General features: G+C 47.7%; 2 protein-coding genes across 3 annotated transcripts; one reads left to right on the forward strand and one right to left on the reverse strand.

Annotated features, from left to right (window-relative positions):
* Positions 1-1,935: 1,935 nt before the first annotated feature.
* Positions 1,936-11,683, reverse strand: CUTA (cutA divalent cation tolerance homolog). 2 transcript variants are annotated; one of them, XM_032999581.2, is made up of 6 exons: positions 11,503-11,683; positions 8,880-9,028; positions 5,211-5,270; positions 3,912-3,957; positions 3,511-3,560; positions 1,936-2,937 (listed from the first exon to the last, which is right to left on the reverse strand). In XM_032999581.2, exons 1-6 carry the CDS (start codon positions 11,581-11,583, stop codon positions 2,835-2,837), a joined length of 489 nt encoding a protein of 162 aa, XP_032855472.1. In that variant the 5' UTR covers positions 11,584-11,683; the 3' UTR covers positions 1,936-2,834. The 2 variants fall into 2 exon arrangements, with proteins under 2 accessions (XP_032855472.1, XP_032855473.1); XM_032999582.2 differs by lacking the exon at positions 5,211-5,270.
* Positions 11,684-13,420: 1,737 nt separating this feature from the next.
* On the forward strand, positions 13,421-21,461 carry PSMD5 (proteasome 26S subunit, non-ATPase 5). The gene is made up of 10 exons (XM_032999615.2): positions 13,421-13,629; positions 13,834-13,978; positions 14,608-14,721; positions 15,167-15,295; positions 16,038-16,147; positions 16,599-16,741; positions 17,233-17,424; positions 18,248-18,357; positions 19,033-19,173; positions 19,675-21,461. Exons 1-10 carry the CDS (start codon positions 13,457-13,459, stop codon positions 19,930-19,932), a joined length of 1,515 nt encoding a protein of 504 aa, XP_032855506.1. The 5' UTR covers positions 13,421-13,456; the 3' UTR covers positions 19,933-21,461.
* Positions 21,462-22,883: the final 1,422 nt, after the last annotated feature.

The following is a 22,883-nucleotide window of genomic DNA, read 5'->3' on the forward strand; positions in this document are numbered from 1 at the left end:
TCCCCCATCGTCGCGGTGGCTGTCCCATGGGGACAGAGGGTGGGCGATGCTGGGGGGGCTGCCCGGGCCTGCTGTCCGCACACCCTGTCCCTGTGGCCCCCGCACCCGTACGTGTGCTTGCGGGATCTGCCGACCCGAGGGTGAATTGAGAATGTTGTTGTATTGAAAAAATACTTAAGAAAATTCATCGGTGGAATTGGCATGGGGGAGCAGGTGACGTTTGCAAACTAGAGGCCAAAGTGTGGTCCTTAAAAATAAACTTCTGCTCCAGCTACTGCTAAAATAATGTGGTGGGATGCCCATGAAGGGGGGTTCGCTGGTTGTTTTAATTCATCTAGCGGGCCCCAGGCCTTTGTGTGGCTGAGGTGATGATGCCTCACGGGGCTGTGGTGCAGAGCAGCCAGGAGCTGCTTCCGTGCCCCTGTAGGAGCCTGAATATTTGGCTCAGCGCAGGCACGGTGGAGAAGCTGTTGGCCACTTGTGTGGTGCAAGGGCTGGGAGAGGAGGCTCCATGCAGCTCCAACCATGAGATGGTTTGAGCCAAGTGGGGTCGGATGTGCCTTGGGGAGGGGTGCTTGGCACCCGCGGGGGCTGCAGCCGGGCTCATTCGGAGGGGAGCATTGCCGGAGGGGCCCCATCCGGGACCCCCCCATCCCTGGTAGGGAGGGGTGCAGCTCCTGCAGCCAGCCAGCTCACTCCCCGTCCTGCCTTGGCTTTGTCACCAAAGGATCTCTTCAAGTATTTCCCTTTCACGAGTGCCTACGAAGCCCTTGTTACTGTCCGAGTTGCTGCCTGGGGGGCCGGGGGCTGCCAAGCCGGTTATTCCTGCGGATGTGCCGATGGACATTGCACTTGCGGGAGCATCCGCAACGCGTGGCCCTGTCCCCTCTCCTCTCCTCCTGGCCTTTTGCAGAGAATTGAATGTGGAGCCTTTAAAAATATTTTTGTTGCAGAGTATATTTTGCATTAGCTGTCATAGATACTATAATGACTCTGTGCACCTTCTAAAGATTTATGAGTTCAGGTTGCTGCTTGTAATAACCAACTCTTGTTATACCCAAGTTGTAATTAATATGTCTGATGTACAATTAAAAAGTCTTTTTTTTTTTTTTTTTTTAACTTCACTCGTTCTTTGTAGTGTCAGGGTTATTGAGTTTGGGCACTGGGGGTCAGTGTGTGCTCCTGGGCAGGTGCCCAGCGCCCACCATGATGCCACTGGTGCTGCTGGGTCGTGCTCCGTGCGGGGCTGAGTTGTGCCCTCAGCTGGAGAGATGCTGCTGGGAAGCACAAGAACGGCAGAAGGATGCAAAGGGGCAAGTGTGGGTGCAGCCCAGCAAGGTGCGGGGACAGCAGGGGACGGGGACACCCCTTGCACTGATGGGTTTTGTAGAGAGGGGCTGCCCTCACTCACAGTCCTGTTGACTGGTGAGCTCCCAAGCAGCCCCCATCCACATAATCTTAGGCTAAAACTTGCACGTTGCACAACGTAGCCCTGACAGGGTTAAACAAAGCTTAGCTTTGGGTGCACTGCAGATCTGCCCGGGGGGTGCTGGTGCTCGCTTCGTGTGCTTTGTTCCTTTTTGCCAGGCAAGGTGCCCCGCTGCTACCCTGTTTTCTTTGGATTTAGCACTGAAAAGTTCCCCGCTCTCAGAGCTCAGACCTTTTTCCCTCTTTTCCCTGCGCTGCGAGCCTTCCCTGCACCACCTCTGACAGCTGATGATGCCACACGAGCCCGTGGGCACAGCTCTCCATGCCAGCAAAACACCCTGGACCCGCTTCCCCGTGAGCCCGAGAGGAGCTGCTGGGAGCCAGCGGAGCATCGCTCAGCATCGGGCCGGAGAGAATCGCTGCAAACCCAGGACGGGCCCTTCCTCCCGCCCAGCTCAGAGCGGGCACCGCGCCCGCAAACTGCCACAACACGCCAGCCGGCCCGGGTAAGAAACACTCCCGTTTATTCCCTTCCCAGTCACATAAATAACTCGGTATCGTTCTATAAGTTATATCCCATTAAACTATTAACACGAGCATCTTTTTTACAAGGTTAAACTTGGCCCAGGTAGGAAGCCACCGTTCAGGTGTGGGTAGGGGATGCAGGGCCGGGACGATGCCCCGCAGCTGGATCGTGCCCTGGTCCTGCTGGCATTTGGTTTCCCTGAACTGGCCGTGGATGTCGCCCAGCTCTCCTCAGCGGGGTCAGAGCTTGCCACTCCTGGTAAATGCTTTCAGCTTCTGCTCGAGTTTGCCGTTTCCTTGGATTTTTGTAAGACCCGAACCAGCGCGTTGCACGACAGCAGGGGAGGGTGTGAGCCGGCGCATCGCGGGGTGCCCGGCCACATCCTGCTGCCTCCGGGCTGGGGAAGCAGGAGGCAGAGCGGGGCAGGATGCTGCTGCAGGGGAGCAGGGGGGCTCGGCAGGGTTTCAGGCGGTGGCCGAGGGGACGCACGGCACTGGGGGGGCTGCCGGGATGTGGCTGCCAGCTGGTATTTGATGGTGGCAGGCTGAGTCAGCTCCCAAATGCTGCAGTGTCCTGACATGAGAATCTCTGTGGATCCCCATCCACAATGCTGCAACAGCCCTCGGCACTGTGACCCTCCTCCAGCCTCCAGCACCTCTGGGCTGCTCGGTGCTCCCTGGGGCACCGGGACAGGCCAAGGAAGGGATGTTTTGGGTGCAAAGAAAATTCCCAATCCCAAGCTGCTGTGTTATAGCAAACACGTGAAGCTCTAAACTGCCTCCCCACGCGTGTGTAACTCCTGCCTGCACAGGGGGACCAGTGTGGCTCAGCGCGTTTCACCGGGTCACCCCAAAAGCGAGATGCTTTTTGCACTTTTCAGTTAGTCCCGTGGGACACTTTCCTCTATCCATTTGAGGTAGAGAGGGTTTCCTTGGTCAATAGGCAGGCTGATGATTTCGGGAATTTCAAAGGGGTGGATGGATCTAAAGTGGAAACAGATGCAGAGGAGCAGTGTCACCGCCGGCCCCAGGGCAGGACAGCCCCAGTCCCGCTCACAGGCACAGGAAGCAGAGGGCTGGGCTCCCAGCCGTGCGCGCCAGCCCTGCCCCACGCGCTCCACTGACTTCAAAGCATCCGCATCTTCTTTTTGCCATGTGAGAATTTTGCTTTGAGTTTGGGGTTTACCACAGCCAGCAGCTGACGGCCAGGAGCCCTGGCCCAAAGCTGGCTGCACTCACCACTCAGTGCTTGGGAGAGGCAGGAAATCCTGCCAGGAGGCAGCCAGGGAATAACCTCTATTAGGAGACCGAGAATCCCTTCTTGCACCCAGTATGGAGGGGCTGGTTGAAGCCCAACAGTTTGATATTCCTGCCAACCTGTTTTTTTTTTTTTTTCTTGCTGATGCAGTGTCTGGGTTTTTCTGTCTCACAAGGTAGATTAGGAGCACTTAAACCCACCCTGGGTGGGAAGGGGCTCAAGGAACTGGGCTCCCAAAGCCTGAGCAGGAGATGGCAGCCTACCTTGGATTGGAAACTCCCACAGAGCCAGAGCCTCACCTGACGTAGTTGGACAGTTCTTCTATTTTGGATGTCCTTGTTTTCACTAACTGTGGAGAGTTAAAAAGCACAACAAAACAAAAACCAAGGGAGAAATAAAGGGGATGGAGCAATCCCGCACACACAGACCCACTGCACCCATCCAGCGTGGCCAGCAGCCAGCGGTGTGACAGGAGCCCTTCCTGGGCTCTTCCCAGGGGGGTGTCCCCTCTGGGGGCAACACAAGGGGCTAAGCCAGGCTGCCACCCCCAGCCACCCCCGCCGTGCCTGCAGGCAGGTGCTCAGGGTCCCCAGGTCCTGGCCCAAATCTCAGACAGGGTGGTGCCACCCTCCCCAAGCCACCCTGCAGCCCCTTTCCCCTAGGACGGGGATTTTTGTGACGTGGGGAATTTGTCACCTACCAGCAGTATTTCAGTGGATTCTTCCAGTTCCCCTTTCCAAAAATACCTAGATTTAAAAGAAAAGAAGCATCAGCAAATTCAGCTCTGGCTGCAGCCGTGCTGGTCCCTTTTTGGGGGCGGGGGGGTAGTTTCCCTGCTCGGTGCTTTCTGCACGCGGCCGTTGCTTTAAAGTGGTGCTCAGGAAGCATCGCTGGCCCCAGAATTCTGCTGTGCACATGAGTGAGCACCCCAATTTACAGACCAGGGCCTCCTTGGCTGTGCCAGCCTCGAGAGAGCTGCCCGGGGGGGAACAGCAGGGCAAAGGAACAGGGACTGGAGCAACCACGGGGGGCTGTGTGGTGGTGGACGGTGCCCGCAGGGACGGCGGCGTGGCTGCAGCTGGGAGGCTGAGCGCGGCAGCATCACGCTTTTTTCCTCTCTTTCCCTGCAGGAGAGGAGATGCACTTCTCGTGAGTCAGATATGACCTTTCAAAACATTTATGTTGACAGAAGGCCATCGTGATTTCATCTGCGCGCCGGGTTCCTGCGCGAGGAGGCATTTGGAGGCGTCGCGGTGTCTCCTGACAGCAGGCAGGGCTCCGCGTGAGCGACTCGGCTCCGGCTGTTGTGGCTCGTAGGGAGCAAAGAATAAGGGGAAGAAGGATAATTCTGGGTTTGCCCTATTTCAGCAGGACTATAGGAGAGCCTCGGGGGGGGGTGTGGGTGTGTGTGCAGTGTGAGGAACCCCTCCTGGGGGGAGGCTGCGATGTGGGGACCCGCTCCCCTCTTCTAGCAGGGCTAAGCCGGGGTGCTCCTACGAGCAAATGGCTGTTTCGGGGCTTTTTTCTTTAACCCCTCTAACAAGTGCAATCCTTTTGTGTGGATGGCTGAGGATGCCTGCGGAGCATGGCTGGTCGTGTTTCAAGGTCAAAGATACTGTTCTTCCTTCCTGAAAGTGCTGCTTAATATTGGAAAGGTCTTTTTTGCTCCCTAGTGTAGCTTCTTTTTAGGTACTCTAAAAACAGGCGCTGTGTCCTCAGGACCATAAATCACCTTGCTCTCTGCTAGATCTCTGTGCAGCCAACTAACCAATAAATAAATGGTCCCCCCCCCGGCAGCTGGAGCGTTTGCACTCCTTAATAAGCTTAGTGCACTTTGCACGGGTGAGGATCATCTCTACCATCTGCAACAACAAACAGACCCAGCAGCCTTCTGGAAACTGCCTCCTCTCCCTGGGGCTGCGGGGTCTCCATCTCCTCCTCCCCGCCCTGGGGAGCCCAGGTTTGCCTCCTGCGCTGGGGAAAATTCAGCCCGACTTACAAGGCTGAGCTCTTCGGCAGGATGTTCACGTAGGCAGCCAGCTTCTTATCCATGATGGCCCTGGGTGAGACAGGAGGGGGAGTTAGTGCCTGCCCCCAGCTCGCTGCAGCTCAGCGCTCGCCCGGGGACCTTCCCTCGCGCTGCCCCTGACTGCCAGCAGCAGCTTTGACATTGGAGACGTGGGATTGGGGGTTAATTATTACCCTGAGAAAGCAGAGGCAAAGGTGACCTCCAGCTGGAGCTGCTTCAGCTCAGTTAGTCCCAGCACGGCTCTGGGACCCTCCCTACCGTGCAGGACTGTTGGATGTTGCTCCTGATCCTGGAGCAGCACACGGGACCTGTGCCTCACACGGTGCAAGGGCCCTGCCCAGCATTAGCCCTGTCCCCATCTCCCCATGGGGACATCGGGGCCGGGGCTGAGCTGCGAGGCATCAAGAACCGGGGCTGGGACGGACACGAAGGGGTTTGTCTCCCAGGCATGTATTTATACTGTCAAACTGTGCCTCTTCCTTGCACAGCAAACTAAACGTGGATCTTGTTAAATTAACATCAAGGTTTTTCTACCCAAATCGTCCTAGATATCTGAAGCCCAAGTAAATTCCTTCCCTCTGGCTGCCTCTTTTAGTTGTGGGCTGATCTGTTATTGCAGAGCTGCTCGGGTCTGCCAGCAGAAGTGATATTTAAGTGATTAAAGAGTACTGAAGCAATCTCAGGGTGGATTTTTAGAAGGACTAGGTCAAATGTTGTGTTTTCTGACCACAGCAATGTCTGGGCCCTTCTCACCTAGGTGGTAGTCCTGTCCCCCTTGCAGGCAGCTCTGTTAAAAGCGCTGCACTAATGACTGCACCTTCGGTTTTCTTTAACGCTGGCCTCAAGGGGCACTACTTTGTACCAAGTGCTTTGATGATGCAAACATGTCACTTCTAGATGACCTTGAACTGCAGCGAAGACAGGAGTTACTGGGGGTTGGAAGGCTGGATTCAACAACCTGCAAACATTAACTCTTAGTGAGCTAAAGAATTAAAACCATTCCAATTAACTACCGCTCCAATTCAAAATGCTCTCCAGGATGCTTTTGGCTTAGAGCAAGTTAAAAATTTATTATCCTTACATCCAGGGTATGATACAGCCTGGAGGTGACTACAAAACAAACTATAGGAAACTCCCCCAGGGCCGTGACCTGAAGATAGCCCGGCCAAGGTGCTAATGTGCAGCTGCATTGTGCCTTGCAGCCTGGCCTCTGCCCCACAAGGAGACCTGGGCTCTTGTTTGGATGTGCATAAGCTCCTTTGCACGTCTTCAGTATCATCTCTGCTTTCTCGGTCTGTTTGCAGAGGTTTGTACCTTGCAACTATGAGCACGAGGCAAAGGCTGCGCGGGCTCTGCTGCAGGACAGGGAGGAACCGGGAGCAACCCAGGTGTTGAGAGGAGAGCAGCCCTCCCCGACGATTCTACATCTTGCCACTCCAGCAGTGCACCAGAGAACCAGTGCCTGGACCCAGCGAACACGTGGGATCGGGTTTAATGCTGAAGCACAGTAAGGTGAGGGAGATGGACGTCTCTCTGCCGATGGCTCAGAGGGACCATGGTCTGCGAGGACATATGAGGAGGCTCCGGGTTGTTTGTTCTCACCATGTGCAGCCAGTTCTAGGCATTTAATGCTTGTAGAGCATCTTGAGTTAATCTGTAGACCAACAAACTGCAGCAGCATGAGCGGAGATATCCCCGCTGTGTTTGTCATGTCAAACACATGGCACAAATCATTTTGTTTTTGCTGCCTGCAACTTCCAAGTCACTTTAGCGCAGGAACCTTTTGATTTGGGTGAGTACCTTCTAATTGATTCTGCTCTGTCCCAATAAACTGTGATCCTAACTGAGATCCTGAACTTTGTTCTAGCAAGCTGAGCGGAAACAAGCGGCCACCATGGGAACGGGAAACATTATAAGAAGCTGAATGTGATCTGTGGAAAATGTTTGCATAATACATGATATCTTGGGGTTGGGTACTTAATGTGTGTTTCTTTGTCCCTGCCTCACAATAAACTCTGAATTGAGGCAGATGAAATATTAATAAGCAGAAAAGCAAGGAAAATTATATGCACAAGCCTAAGGCAGAACCAGAGGCTGACAGGCTGCTCAGGTGTTAGGTAAGTTATGTGGGGTGCTGTAGTCACACCATCCAGCCCAAAGAGGTCAGCTTCTCACGGTAGGCACAGGGGAGAGGGTACACCTCCTGCGTAGACTCAGGGGTTTCTTCTGAGGACATTAAGTTAATAGTAATCCAGATAAACTGAGTTAGAACTGATGCAGCAAACAAGCCAAATGCTGAATTCTACCTGCAGCTAATCTGCTTTCACAAAGCTTGAACTCCTTTTCCTTAAAACCAGCGGAAAATTTCCTTGCAGACCGATCCATCAGAGTGAGTGCTCCACTGAGCAATGTAAAGGAAGAATAAACATGACAGCACAGGAAAAAGGTGTGTGGGAAAATGAGTGTAGAAGCCCTGTGTCATCCTCTACAACCACAGCTCATTCATCCAAATTCCAGAAGAAAGGAATAATTACTCCACCAGTAAAACCACAACCAAAGTACATATATCTTAGCAATGGGGAGTGATTTATTTCCTCTCCTTTCCCTGCAAGATAAGGAACAAAGAGTCGAAAACATTTGCAAAGCTGTTAATATGAAAAATTTTCAGGAACTGAGGCTCTTTTCACCAGCCATGTACAGTTACTCCTTTTTTCAGAAGACATCAAGCAGTGCAGATATTATTCCATTTGAATTTCTTAATACAGTTGCAGTATTTAAGGTGACACAAAATCCCTTTCAGTAGCCTGCCAGTTCCTGAACGACTGTTTGGGAACACTTTACAGAATTCGGAGAGTTTTTGGCAAGCAGCAGGGTAGCAGGGAAAACAGTGCAGGAGGTGTTGCAGGAAACTTAATGGTCCATCATAAACATTTCCCCAGTCAACATGGTTTCAGTACTTTGAACAAACCATCTATTGAGTCAGGGACTGACAGATGTGTGAAAAAAACCTCTGCATGCAAAATATCATGCAAAGTATCTCATACATTAAAAGAGAAAAAAAAAAAAAAAAAAATCAAGGTGAATCCCTCATTCCCTGAAGTTTGTCTGGTGAGCAGAGTGCGGGATTCCAGGTGGTACCTCACAAGTGCCTGTTCTATGTTTGCTGTGGACCAATATTGTCTTTTATTTATTTTCATGGCAGCGTACTGTGCTTTGTCCCTCTCCATAAACACCTCTCCTGGAATTTGTGATCTGTGCTGTTCTAGAGAAGAAAGACTGTGGCAGATCAGAGAACACGGGTCTGGGGTTTAATCCATCTGAGGACCATTTAGGGCCATGGCTTTAAAATGGGTCTTGCAAATGAAAGGCAATGGAATAAATGGAGAATTGGCCTGATGTTACCGTGGCATTGACTTCAGAGGCAAATGTCAGCTTTCCTTTAGAAAGCACAGCTCTTGGGAAGTGGATATGTGATACAGAGAGAGAGAAAAAGAGTGCAGGAGAAAAGGACCACCGTTCAGGTGGAAGTGCCAAGTACAGAGAAGTATAGATCCTCTCGAGGGACAAGGAAATGCTTTATTCCACAAGAAGCCGCTTTCAAACAGTTCAAGCAGACAAGCAGGGGAAGCGTCTCTGTACCTTGCAAGATCCTTGGCAATCTGCTCATTGAGACAGTTGATGAAGGCAATGGAGTGGGTCCCAGAGATGTAGCTGCCAGTGACAGCAGAGTGCAGCTGAAGAGCGAGACTCCTCAGCACTGGGTACATCAGCAAAGACAGAATCACCACCTAAAATGGAAAACATACGAGTGATGATGTTAGGTGAAGTATTGAGTTTTGTAAAACTAAGCATTTACATTATCTGTGGCTGAAGAGATGTCTTCAGTCTTCTATCAACTCTACAGTAATGGTAGTTGTAATTTAAGTGAAAACATGCTCTTAGGGAGATTCATTCCACTCCAATCGAGTACCGTGCCAAGTGCTTGGAGCAGGAAAGGGTCAGTTTTTGAGGCTGTACCAGCCCAGAGGCGCCCAGACCTCTGCTGCTAGAAGTCACACTCTAGATTAATGGGGGGTTACAGACCCCACCACACAGCCTCAGCAGCCAGGACTGCTTTTCGGAAGAAGAATAAGGAGGTAAGTCACTGCTTGTCTCTGTTAAAATACACTTCTATTGCCAAAAGGAGCAAGAAGGAACCACCAGACGTGGCTCCCACACCAAGCACACCTTTCCTGCTGAGGACACATCCTGCAGCCGTCCTTCTGCTGTGTGCCCAGGGTGAGGCATGTCCACCCCTCTGGGAAATGGGGGGGACGGGACCCTCTGCCTCCCTGCGGGTGGGGAGCGGAGGACAGCAGTATGTCAGGCGGGGGTAGGGACCTGGCCGTGGGAAACAGACTGGGGCTGGAGCCCGGCGTGGGAGCAGAGACCTGGGAAACCTGGAATAATACAGCCTGTGCTGGGACCCGGAGAGCTCTCGCCCTGCCCTGTCAGCCCGCGACGATTACTGTCCTGCTGACAGCTGTTGTGCTGCCCACCCCGGCTATGACAGAGACTCGCAGAGCAGGCAGTGGAGGGTAAGATTTAAATGCAAGTTTTAAATTCACTTCATCTTAATTATCCGATAGTGACAGAGGACAGTGAAATTAGATCCCTTCGGGCACAGAAATCCTAATGGAGACAGCCCAGGTCTGTAGGGCTGTCTCTGTCCTCCTGGGCTGCAGAAAACAGTAACACGCTCTCCGTGGACTGGCAGTGCAGTGGCAACAAGTTGGTTTTGCTGTACGTTAGTCGCTGTTCCTGGCAAGCCCCTTAGCTGCTCTTTGTACCCACATGCCACAAACACAGTCACATAAAAATATATAATTATCTCAGTGGGGACGTTGCTGGAATAGCAAGGTTAATTTGGTGTGCTGAGTAATAGCTAAAGGATGGTGCCCGCACCCAGGGCTGCAGCACTCGCCGTCTCTGCACAGCTGCTCTTCTCTTTGTCTTTTGTCTTGTTTTAGAAATAAACAGCATCTGGTCCTTATTCAACTACAGTGATAAAAAAATGCTCATAAGACTAAGAATATATTCTTTTTTCCCCCTTGTTTCCACCCTCCTTTGTCCTCTGAAAAACCTCCCATTATAGGGCCAGTGTCAGAGTGTTTGTTTTTTTTTTTTTTTCTTAAAGATTGAATTAAAAAAATCTCTCGTCACCACAAAGACAGAAGCTCCTTTCCGCTTGGAAAATTACTGATGTGCGATATCGGTTGTCTCCTCTTTTCCAATCCACTTGAGGAAATATTCTTTGTTATCACAGGGTTTTACATCATAAATTCTAGAGCTTCTCTTGTGCTCTTTTTTCCACTAAGCTGTTTAGCAAATATTATGCAACAAATCCCAGAAGCTACTCAGATAGTTACAAGCCAGAGATATGCTGGTGTATCTATTTTTTCAGATTAGAATGCAATCGTGCTCCCTGCTCAGGAAAGAAAAAATCTGACCTGTTCAGCATGGCGAACATTAATCTTCTTGGAAGATATATGTGCATGTGATGAGGAAATCCCCACAAACATTTGTGACTGAATATTAGTATAAGAGTGACCACTCTCTTGGTTTTTTTGGGTGTTTTCCCCCCCCCTTTTTTTTTCAGAAAAGAAAGATAAAAGCCCCCTTTTTTCCACAATAATTGTATTTGTCAAAGGATGCTGCAAAAGTGAAGGAATGAATCTTCAGGATTCCTACCTGATAAACCAAATAAACTCACGACTGCCAAAATGTTGAAGTGATCAAAACTGAAAAACCTGATGTGAGATTATAAGCATTTCACTGAAAAGCCCTGACCAGCAAAATGACAGTTGAGTTTAGAGAAACTAAGATTTCTGCAAGATTTGCTTTGGCTTTGGTAAACTAAAAAAATCTTTAGCGTTTAAAATTACCATCTTAGGAGTTTTTGCCTAGTTTTGACGAAGTTTTGTACAAAAAAAAAATAAACAAACTCAAACACAACTTGTGGCAATCTTGAGTATGCTGTGAGCTTCCTCAGCACAAGTGGAAAAAAACTCGTAAGAAATTTGCTTTGCCCTTTGCAGAGACTGAGATTACATTCCTCCTGCATGATCTTTTCTTTTTTTTTTTTTAGAGGTTCCCTTATAAAGATAGTGGCGTTTCCACGGTTGCTTGGGTTGGCATCCCCCGCGCTCCCCAGCGCGTCCCCCGCGTCCCCCCATCCCAAGCACGGAGCCAGCCCTGGCAATGCCGGCGGGTTCCCACTTACCAGCAGCAAGGTGCCGCGGCCCGGCCGGGGACAGCCCTGGGCAGTGGGCAGCACCGGGCAGCGCTGGCTCAGCCACTCCATCTCCCCGGCCGGGCGAGAGGCTGCGTCCCCTCCGTCCCTCCACCTGCTCTGCCCAGAGCTGGGAAGGCTGCCTGGGAAGGCTGCCCGCAATAAGCACTAACTCCTCCTCCTCCTCCTCTTCTTCCCAGGCTGCCTGCAGGCTGGTACCCGCCTGCCTGCCCCAGCGCCGGGCTGAGCCATGGGCCCGTGGGCCAGCACGGTATCCCCACGGCATGCCTGCCTCCCCACGGGCCCTCCCCTGCCCCCTGAGCCCCAGCACCCTGAGCCCCAGCACCCCGAGCCCCAGCACCCCGAGCTCTAGCACCCCGAGCCCCAGCACCCTGAGCCCCAGCACCCCGAGCTCTAGCACCCTGAGCCCCAGCACCCCGAGCCCCAGCACCCCGAGCTCCAGCACCCTGAGACCCAGCACCCCGTGCTCCAGCACCCCGAGCCCCAGCACCCTGAGCTCTAGCACCCCGAGCTCCAGCACCCCGAGCCCCAGCACCCCGCCTTTCTGCCCCACGCACAGCCAGCTGCCCAACCTGCAGAGCTGGGGTGGACAGATGCCGGAGCCCAGCACCTCCAGGAGTGGGGTCAAAGCCACCACAGGGGACAAAAATAACCCAGAAATATCAGTGCTGTTAACAAAACTGTCTGCACCAACATCTGCTGGAGAAATCTCTCCCCTCCAGTGTAAGCACTGGGGTCCTCCCAGTGCTGTCTCAGGTGCTCTGAGACACTTGCTGACGCCATTTGGCACTTTTAATTTTACAATCTATAAAACACTCATCTTCTCAGATTTAGTATTGTTGGGACTCGGTACTCTTTGGATAGAAACTACTAGGAACCTGCTAAGTCCTGTTGTGTTGTTTGGGCCTGAAATACTCCTGCAAGCAACCCAGCGCTGAGGAACAGAGAGCTCCATTCTGTCTCACGCTGTGACTTTACCACGCTACTGTCAGTTCTCATAAGCTGTCAGGAAAACATATTCACTGTCAGCCCGCCGAGTGCAGCACCTGTGGTGCAGCAGCCCGTGCCTGGATGTAGACGAGAGCTGATGGCTGCAGCTCCGCGCGCTGTCCCGGCGGGACAGGTGCTGGGACAGGCTGCAGACGCGCTGCCTGCTCGGAGGCCTCGAGGAGGTGTGAAATATCCCCTCCCTGTACAGTAACAACTGTGTATTTGCAACACTCAATTGCCTCCCCTGTTGTCTATGAGCTGAAAAAATGTTTTCCTCTGCTGGTGTGAAGCAAACCCCGTGTTTTCTTGCGGCGCGTCCCACAGCGGAGCGGGCACGCAGTCCCCATCGCCATGAGGGGGTCCTGGCACTGCAGCCCCCTCCCAGACAGCTGGACCCGCCCCGGGGTGCAGCTCTGCCGCCTCGGCACCTCTGGCCTGAACATCCCCGTCGCCATTTCACCTCTGTGACCCCGCTCTACCCCTCCAGGCCCGCCGCGCGTTTGGCCCTGGGGGGGCCTGTTCTCCACAGCCCAGGGAGCGCTACTGCCTGCGACCGCTGCCCAGGCTCCTCTGGGCGCCCATCAGGACGGTGCCTGACTCTCCCGCCCGGGGCAGTTTTCATTCCCGCCTCCACACAAAACCCAATTTTCCCCGTCTCCCCCCGCCGACCCCCCGCCGCGCCCCCAACCTCCCCTCAGCCGAGGCCACGCCCCGCGCTGGCCACACCCCGCTCTGGGACCGCCCCCCCGAGCGCTCATCCAATCACACCGCGGGGTGGGCGGAGCCAAGAGAAGGAGCGAGAGGGAGGCGGGGAGGCGGAGGGAGCGCGTCCGCCATTTTGTTCACGACGCGGCGGTTGCTAGGGGCGGCGGTTGCTAGGGGCGGCGGTTGCTAGGGGCGGCGGGCTCTCGCGAGGTTTACCGGCGGCGCCAAGATGGCGGAGGCGGTGATGGAGCTGCTGGAGCGGGCGGTGCGGCGGGAGGCGCCGCTGGAGGAGTTGCGGGCCCTGCGGCTCGCCGTGCAGGCCGTGCCCCCCGCAGCCCTCCGCGCCCGCCTCAGCGACGATCACCTGGGAGCGCTCTTCGCCCTCCTCAGCGTCAATGACCGGTGAGCGGCGGCCTGGTTTCGTGGGCCTGACCCAGCCCTGCCGCCGCCTCCTCTCTCCTTTTCCTCCCGAGCGTGGTGGCTCCTGCTGTGCCCCGTCTCTTTCCCTGCCCTCCTTCAGGGCGGGGGCTGGCACGGCTGAGGGTCTGGGGGCACCCGGTGGCGTTCCCCTCCTGAAAAGCTTGGTTTTCTTTCTGTCCCGCCCAGGGAGCAAGTGTCTGCGTGTGTTTCCATCCTGGAGAGGCTCCTGCAGGCCCTGGACCCGCTCTATGTAATCCAGAACCTCAGAGAAGAGCTTCAGAAAGGGCTTTTTCACCCCGACGACTCCGTGAAAATCCTCACCATATCTCAGGTACAACATTTTCTTCCAGGAGGAGGGGGCAGAGCTCTTTCTTGGGCTAGGCTGGGTTAGTCCCAGTCTGTTACTGTAGTTTCATGTCCTGAATTGTGATAAAAGTGCTACATCAAGTGTTATCTGTAGGAATTGTGCTCTTACACACTGGTGCAATTTTGGATAAATGATAAATACAGTGCGATGTGTTGGTATATAATGCTTTATGATGTGTCTGTTAAACATAATGTATGAAACTGTGTCTTGATGGAAGTAACTTGAAGCCAGCACTTACAGCAGGTGGCATAATAATTATATGTAGCAACAGTTTGATATTCAGGATACTTTGAACAATATTGTGGAAACAGTGGAGAGGACTAGCCTGTAGTAACTGGACAGTTGTTCCATTTAATTTAAAAGAACAGAATCGTGGGACAATCTAGTTTGAAATGGACTTCTAGAGGTTTCAGGTCCAGCCCTCCTCTAAAAGTGGGGTCAGCTTTCAGCAAGCTGCTAAGGGTATTGACCAGTTGAGGTTTGAGCATCTCCAAAAATGGTGATTCTGTCTGGATAGCTGTTCCGGTGCTTGAATGTGATGGAAAAAGTTTGTTTTAATGCTATCTTGTATAATTATTTAATCATGCCTTTAGGTTGGGAGGATTGTTGAAAATTCAGATGCTGTCACAGAAATTCTCAACAGTCCTGAACTATTACGGCAAATAATAAATTGCATTGGTGGGGAGAAGATAGCAGTGGCTAAAGAGGTAAGCATTGCTTTATTTGTTTCTTGGATGTAGACACTGCACAAAACACCTTTTCTACTGTGTCTGAGATGACAGTCTCTACTCTTCTTTGAAGGAAAGGCAGCTTCTGTTACTGGAAAGATGTTAGAAGTATGTGGGTGCCCTAAGCCCAAAAGTTACTTAGATGTGATAGAAAATTTACCTACAGCTGTTACCTTCCAGTAGCTGTTGATGCCAAGGTGAACTCACAGATGTGAATTTAATGCCAGAGACTTGGATCACAGTCTCTGTGACAACCACAACTAGCTGTTGTCAACGATACAGTAATTCTTACTGAAAAATTAATCACAATTCAAATATTAGATGTATAATATGATTTAATATATTTGTAAAGAACAGTGAAACTAAGATCATCTTGGATTTTCTTCTCTGTGTTTTTCTTAAAAGTTGCTGGTTTTGTTTCCAGGCCATCAAGTCTCTCGCAAGAATAGCACAGACGCAAGATGGCTTAGAGGCTTTATTTGCGAGCAGTTTGTTGAGCGACTTGAAAAATGTCATGGCCACAAATGATGTTGTTCGATACAGAGTATATGAGGTAAGGACACATTTGAATGACTTGATAATGCAGTTCTCTTGGACTGTAGTTCTAAATTACAATCTGGATTTTATGGCTTGCTTTTAAAATAATATTCATCGCTGCTTTACAAATTCTTCTTCATGTCTACATTTTGTTTAGAGTAGGAAGAGTACAGCAGTGTTGGCTCTCAAATAATGTCATTACTTCTCTTTCTCAGTTTATGGTACAAAAGTGTGAAGTATTGTTTACATCTCTTATTTTCTAACTAGCGGTGCCTAGGGCATTGGAAGGGCAACACAGAGTTGCTAAAGATACAATAAAATGTTTGCTTTTCTGAAAGTAAAAGTAAAATAGCTACTGTAGTCTCTTAACCTTTGGATGTGAAATGCTGTTGAAACTTCTGGAGGGGGGAAGAGATTGAGAGAGAGAGATGCCAGGTGTGTCAGTCTAGATATATATGGCAAAGGAGAAATAATACAGTCTAGCCATTGTAGGGCTTGATGGGGATAGCAGTGATGGTCCTCTGAAGAAAAGATGACTGTGAATAGAAACCAAATCCTTGTGCTGTGAACTTGGAACTCCTTATGAACTTATTTCAGGCAAACGCTTAGGTTAATTGTGAAAACATAATGAAATTCTGTATTTAATTTATATAGGATTAGTTAGCATTATAAGACATATTTGGTCATCGCTGTGAATAGTTATCATAATGTTTTTATAAACCATCCTTTTTTTTTTTTTTTCCTGTGTTTTTATTTAGTTAATTGTTGAGATTTCTTCGGTGTCAGCAGATTCACTAAATTATTGTGCAAGCAGTGGATTAATATCAGAGTTAATTGGAGAGCTGACTGGAGATGATGTGCTGGTCAGGTATGTTGGTAGTGAATTTGCCAGTGAGATTTCCCCCATTGTTAAAACTCTGATGTTCAGTCTTAAAATAACACTCTAAACACATCTGCGTGTGTTTCTCGCTAAACCCTTTTTGAAAAAACTCTTTATCTGCTGCCTCTTAAGCAGCTTTGAGTGTAAAACACTGTATACTTCAATTTGAGAACCAAGATGAGGTTTCCCCATTATGCCGTGGTAAGTGCAATGCTGGGCTGCAACATAAACACTGTAGAATTCTTTCCAACAATATATCTAAACTAAGATAGCTGAGTAAAGTTGGAGGAGTGTTGGACAGCTGGGGTAGTTTGGTTTTTGGTTTTTTTTTGTTTATTTGGATATTTTCTTAAGGGTAGAAAACCTGTTTTTTTCTTAATCACAGTGTATTTCAAAAGCCCATATGAAATAGGCCAAAATAACTGTTTATCTGTTACAGAGCTACATGTATAGAGATGGTGACCTCACTGGCCCATACGCCACATGGGCGTCAGTATCTTGCTCAACAAGGGATTATTGATAAAATTTCGAACATCATCGTTGGTGCAGAGTCCGACCCTTTCTCAGGCTTCTATTTACCAGGTTACATCATGCATTTTTTTATTTCCAGTGTTTACTGCTTGCTTTTATTAATGAGTCAAATTGAGAGCACTATTAAGCCCCTTTTTGAAAGCCCATGTGAATTTTTGAATATTAGAACGTATATGTTGGATGTATACAAAAAATGCTGAAGGACAGCCTAATGCATGAATAATATTACTCATTAACAGTGGTAGTACAGGTGAGATCTGGAGAGACTGTACTATATGTTTGAAATTTGTGTTATTGTAGCCTTTTTTTTTTCATTATGAATTCCAGAAGACGACTGTTATGTCATGAATTAAGTAACTTCCAAAATACTGGCTTGTTCCTTAGTTCTGTCCTTATTGCAATGCCTTTCACAAATAGTGTTCAGGCTTAATAACACTAGTTGAGCAGTGAAACAGTGTTACATTAGCAATGTCAAAATTAAACATATATTAAAGTCATTGTTCCTCCACTCTGAATGCTTTTTCTTTGTCTTGTTCTCTCAGGATTTGTTAAATTTTTTGGAAATCTGGCTGTTGTAGACAGTCCACAGCAGATCTGTGAACGATACCCTGTCTTTATGGAGAAAGTCTTTGAAATGGCAGAAAGTCATGATCCAACCATGATTGGAGTGGCTGTGGACACTCTAGGAATCCTGGGATCAAATGTGGAAGGCAAACAGGTTTTACAGAAAACTAGTTAGTATTTTTTTTTCTTTAATAAAACTTTGTCAGTATGTCATAATACTCAAGAGTGAATTGGTTTGGTGTAATGGAGAAAGGAATTGGAAAGGTATTTATCTAATAATCAACGGTGTCTGAATAGCTGTGCTGTAGCAGATAAGGTGGTTTTTTAACTGTCTTGCCAGGCATGACTGTGAAATGGCAACTAGAATTCTGGTATCACAGTCGTGATTCAGATTATTCTTTCCTAGTGAGCTATATCATACAAATTATCAGTAGTTGTGTTATTTTAGATTCTTCTGTTTCTACTGATGTCATGACTTCATCGGGATTAGAAAAATACGGAATATCATGTAATGATGCTTTCTGTAAAACCTGCATTGTTTCTCTTAATATAAAACTGCTCAGAGGATTTGAAGTAGGTGCTAGACTTCTTGCTGCAAGTCTAAACTTTGCTTTTTAAGTGAAAAGTCTGTGTTAGCAGATAACTATTGGAGCATTGTAGAATGGAATTGAAGATTTCTAATAACAAGTGTACTTCGGGTCCACACTTCCCAAGATAACTCAATTATCTGTGACACATAACTTCCTTTTTGGAAATGTGTGGGTAGTGTGGAGAATTAACATAAAAGCTTTGGATTTGTCTATCTTAGATTCATATGAAGCAAAGAGAATCTTACACTCTTTTTATTATGGTAGATCAAGAAGTTGCCGTTCTCGGGTTTAGTGTACAATGCTTTCTACCAGTTAATGTAGTATAATGTGACTGACAGGTAACTCTACTTCTGTAGACCACTGTCTGAATTAATTAAAAGCACTTTTGTTTTTACTTTCAAAGGAAGTAGGTTTCAAAATCTGTTAAACAGAATAGGACATCAGGCAAAGAATGCCCCCACAGAGTTACGACTTCGATGCTTGGATGCAATTTCATCTCTTCTTTACTTGCCTGTAAGTTTGTGGCTTAGTTTGTTGTCTTTGTTTGTTTGTTTTGTTTTTCCCCCTTTAAATGTACAAGAATGAAATTATTGTGCATCTGACTAATTGTTTGAAGACCTTTTGCAGCACCTACCTTAGGTAGAAGTGGTAGCTTTCCAGTATTCTGAGTCATTAACTTCACTGTTTTGAAATTCCTGATTTATTTGTTTGTTTAAAGTTTGAGTTTGATTGTAAGAAGCCAGGTGTTCTGAAATCTGTTTATAAAACATGAAATCAAGACAGCTTTGGCAAGGGAATGAGAGTAAACAGTTTAATATTCTTGTGCTTTAAAGGGATAGTTGCAAGCTGCTCTAATCCCTCTCTGTTCTTTGGATCCAGTGAGCTGGTTTTAGTAGTCTATCGCTAAATGAGCGAGTAAGGCATTTTAATTTGTCTTGCAGGACTGTACTCCAGCACACCATTTGTCTCGTGTATCAAGATCAATTTATTTAAATCTGTCCTCCAAGCTAAATGAAATAGAGAACACCATTTTTTCATTCATGAAACTAAGTTGAAAACTTAAACTAGTTCAGTTCAATCTGCTGGTGGTTTGTTTTAAATAACTTAACTATACAACATATACTCAAAACTTGAAATCTTTTCATAATCCTAATCAAACTCTTTCTTTTTTGTATGTGATGCATGTAGCCAGAGCAGCAGACAGAAGACCTTTTAAGAATGACTGAATCATGGTTCACATCCTTGTCTAGCCAGCCATTGGAACTCTTCAGGAGCATCAGTACTCAGCCATTCCCTGATCTCCACTGTGGGGCTTTACGGGTATTTACTGTAAGTGCTTTTTGTTTTTAAAGATCAGAGAGTGAATTGTATTACCTTTTGGTCTCACGTTTGTTTTTTTAAGTGAATGCCACGAACTTCTTGAAGCCCTGAAGTGGTCAGAAATAAGGCCTTTTTCATTGTGTCCCATTTGCATTCACCATTTAAATAATGCAGCAGACATGTCATGACTGTAATGCTTATTTTCTTATAATCAGAGAGGGGGAGGAACTATGCAGCAACTATGCACTAGGGTGCTGCTTCGATATCAGAGGCACTGCTGTGATCCTTCCCTTTAAGTGTCAAAGATAAGCACTGAGCTGTGCTTGTTTTCCAGTGTTAAACCCTGCTGCTTGATTTGAGTGGTGATTGTGTAATTACTGTGTAGAATGAATACCCCATTTAATTTTTTCTGTTCTTTGGCTATTTGTGTAACAGTCTACTGTGTAACTGTTTTTTGGGATTTTAAAATGAGGCATTTCCCCCTTCTCCCTCTTTTGTCTTCATGTTCAGGCTATTGCAAATCAACCATGGGCCCAGAAGTTGATGCTTGACAGTCCAGGGTTTGTGGAATACATTGTAGACAGATCTGTGGAGCCTGACAAAGCTTCGAAGGATGCCAAATATGAACTTGTTAAAGCCCTTGTAAACTCTAAAACAATCGCGGAAATCTTTGGAAATCAGTATTACTTGAGGCTTAGGGCTTACTTGCGTGAAGGCCCTTACTATGTTAAGGCAGTTTCTACTACAGCTGTGGAAGGAGCAGAATAGTGTCTCTGATGTCCTGGTTCCCCTTCTTGCAAACCATGTTGTCGAAATAAGTGTTAAGATATAAGGTGTAAAGACTCCCCACATGGGAGTCTCTTCAGATTGTCTCTTTAAAGGAACTTGAAGCACTTTGAATCTAGTTAAATGAGAGTCATGAAAGCAAATCAAAACCTATAGGGCACAGTATAACTTCCCATAGAATGTCATGGCAGAAGTTCTCTCTGTACTGTCGTGAGACAAGTAACCAAGGTAAGCACTCTGTCAACTGCTGACTGTGTTTTTTTCTGCAGCAATTATCAGTGTTTAGTTAAACTGTTCTTGGGTTTGGAGTTCCTATCGTGTTTTCTCAGTAGATCACAGTTCAATTAAAAAAACAAACACCAAAACACCTGGAGGTTTGTAACCTCAGATGCTGCCATAGTTTCTCTCTCTTTTTTTATTTTTTTTATATCTGCCGAAGTTGGCACTTGCATGGAACATATTCTCTTAGCCAGTCATACTTCGTCAGAAAAGTAACATTCTGTCCACATGAGGGAGTATGACATGAATTCTCTTCTATTTTCAACTTGCTGGATGTAAGTCTTGCTTAAATAAATAATCCTTAATATTGTTTACATTTTATGCTGAAGATGAAAAAAAGCTTTTAGCCCTTTTAAAAATAAATGAATGCACTCTTTAGTGTATAAAACCAAATTGGGAGCTTTGTATCCCTTGTTGACTGCGACTTTGGGTGGCAGCTCAGTTTATTTGCTCAGCAGGCACATGAGCTATAGCACTACAAGTCTACTTCAGAACCAAATCTTGAATTGTTTACACTATTTTTTAACAGAGATAAATTTTTTTAATTTTAAGTGTTATTTTAAAATAAATGTATGATTTTAGTTGCCTGAATTAGAGGCAAGAACATAAAGCATTCATGTTTAAGGGCATGAACTGAATTAAGAGGATGGAAGTGCAGTACCTTATGGAGTTGTGCATCTTCCTCTGAAGATGGTCGGCTAGCTGCAGGTGAGGTGCAAGGCTGGCTGGATGCTCCAGTGATGTGTCTTTGTCCATAAACAGAGACCACAATGTACTTCATACAAAAGGTTTATATAATTTTTCTTGAGGATGTAAGAAACATCTGAGAAATAGCTCAGGGGGGGCATAATAAAATACGAAGTTTTTACTTTTGGGCTCATTTTAGTAGTGTGTCAGGTCAGGTATACCTCTATGGAAAGTACTTGCCCTGTGTCCCCGCTCTGCCAAGTGAAGCAGGATGATCTAGTCACACAGTAACTCCTCTTCTTGCTCAGAGCTTTGAGCTGCAGCAGAGATGATGGTACTGCCTGCCAAAAATTGCTGGCAAGATGTTGAAGTGGGCTCAGAGGAGCAGGGTAGCTGAGGACGATCCCTTAATGTTTAACGAGCTGAATGCAGGTGATCTGCCTTGTTGCTTATGATCTAATATGTACAGAAGTTGTCATCCAACATTATACTACTGCTGATGCTTTTATCCTAGATGTGCGTAATAAACATCTGCTAGTGAGAAATGCAGTACACAGCGTCTCATTTGTGAACGGAGAGAGCACGGGAGCTTCATGAATCCTGCATCCAGAAAAAACATGAAAGCGCTAAAAAGGAAACGAAAAAGAGTATAGAAGTCCTTAGTTTGCGCTTGTATTGGACAGTTCAGCTTTGTTATTTTAGGTGGCTTTGTGCGCTGGTAGCTCTGTATGAGCCGTATACTAAAATCTCAGTAAAAGAAATCAATATAGCAACCTTTTCTGCAATTCATGAGTCTCTTTCATGTGTGTTTTCAGCTGCTGCTTTTGAAGGCTACTCTGTGTGCGAAGTGTTTAGCATCTGCTTTGCATGGTGCATTTGCCAAATACAATATTTTAGAATACACAGAGATGCCAAACAAGGGGATTTTTTATGTATGCACATATGCTTCATTTTGTTGAGCTTTGAGCTCAACATTCCCGTTAATTGATCAACGCTTACCCCTTATTATCCACATGTAGTTTCCTACCCATCCTGTGTTGCCATATGGTTTACCTGTTGCTGCATGTGTATCTTATATACAGTGGGAAGATAGAAGTCGTTGTCCCTGTCCTCCTCCCATAAAGTAACAGGTGGAGATAATTGAGGAAAAAACAAATGGAATGAGAATTGAGCTAACATGCTAAACTTGATGAACTTGGTTTAAAAAAAATAAGAAAACAAAAAAGCAACAACAAACCAAAGCTCATCATTTGACCCTGATTAACAAGCAGCATGACTTGGTACTTAATAATAGTGGATTTTTGGAGCCCACCTCCTGCTCCTACAGTCACAGTGGGGCCCTCAGAGGTGGGTCTGTGTCACAACTGTAGAACAAACCTGTCCAGCAAGTCCTTCCCACTGCTGCCAGAGCTGAGAGGGAAGGGTTAAGGCGGAGGGCACAGGCATGGGTGGGTTTTGTGTTCTGCAACTGGTTCCTCATTTGGGGGATTTTTACATTTTGGATAACGTTGGTGTTACTGCTATGCTGGTGAATTTGTTCGGACTTGGCTGCTGATGCTGATGCAGCACCTTGCGGCTTTGAGCTGCAGCGTCGGCGTTTGACTGACAGAAATACAGGATTCCTTAACAGGTGAGTGAGATTTGCCTAGCCTCTCCCTGGGCTGTTTACCCGAAGCACTTCCCATGGGGCTTCAATGTCTGTCCCCACTCTGAGCTGTTCTGTAGTTTCGCTGGTACTGTAAAACAGGCTGCTCCCGAGGCGCACCCTTTTGTACACCAAAAGGGTCCCCTTTGTTACCAAATACTTTGGAAGCAGGTGATGCCTCGCAGGTAAGAAATGCAGAAGGAGTTTTGGCATAAGGTAGAGGACTTCAGAGGTCTGGAAAACACTGGATACAGACAAAGTTTCCTGGAATGCTCTTTTTTTTTTTTTTTTACTTACATGCGTGTAGGTACTTATGTAGCTG

This window comes from Tyto alba, unplaced genomic scaffold (genome assembly GCF_018691265.1).
Source record: "Tyto alba isolate M040663 unplaced genomic scaffold, T.alba_DEE_v4.0 Super-Scaffold_11, whole genome shotgun sequence".
Taxonomy (NCBI): domain Eukaryota; kingdom Metazoa; phylum Chordata; class Aves; order Strigiformes; family Tytonidae; genus Tyto; species Tyto alba.

Excerpts from the sequence above, each read along its gene's own strand:
- CUTA (XM_032999581.2), bottom strand. The coding sequence starts at position 11,583 with ATGGAGTGGCTGAGCCAGCGCTGCCCGGTGCTGCCCACTGCCCAGGGC. Across the intron at positions 9,029-11,502 it reads GCCGCGGCACCTTGCTGCTG|GTGGTGATTCTGTCTTTGCT; the intron begins GTAAGTGGGAAC and ends TTTCCATTTTAG. Across the intron at positions 3,958-5,210 it reads CTGCCGAAGAGCTCAGCCTT|GTATTTTTGGAAAGGGGAAC; the intron begins GTAAGTCGGGCT and ends TTTTAAATCTAG.
- PSMD5 (XM_032999615.2), top strand. The coding sequence starts at position 13,457 with ATGGCGGAGGCGGTGATGGAGCTGCTGGAGCGGGCGGTGCGGCGGGAG. Across the intron at positions 13,630-13,833 it reads CTCCTCAGCGTCAATGACCG|GGAGCAAGTGTCTGCGTGTG; the intron begins GTGAGCGGCGGC and ends TGTCCCGCCCAG. Across the intron at positions 16,742-17,232 it reads CTCAGGCTTCTATTTACCAG|GATTTGTTAAATTTTTTGGA; the intron begins GTTACATCATGC and ends TTGTTCTCTCAG.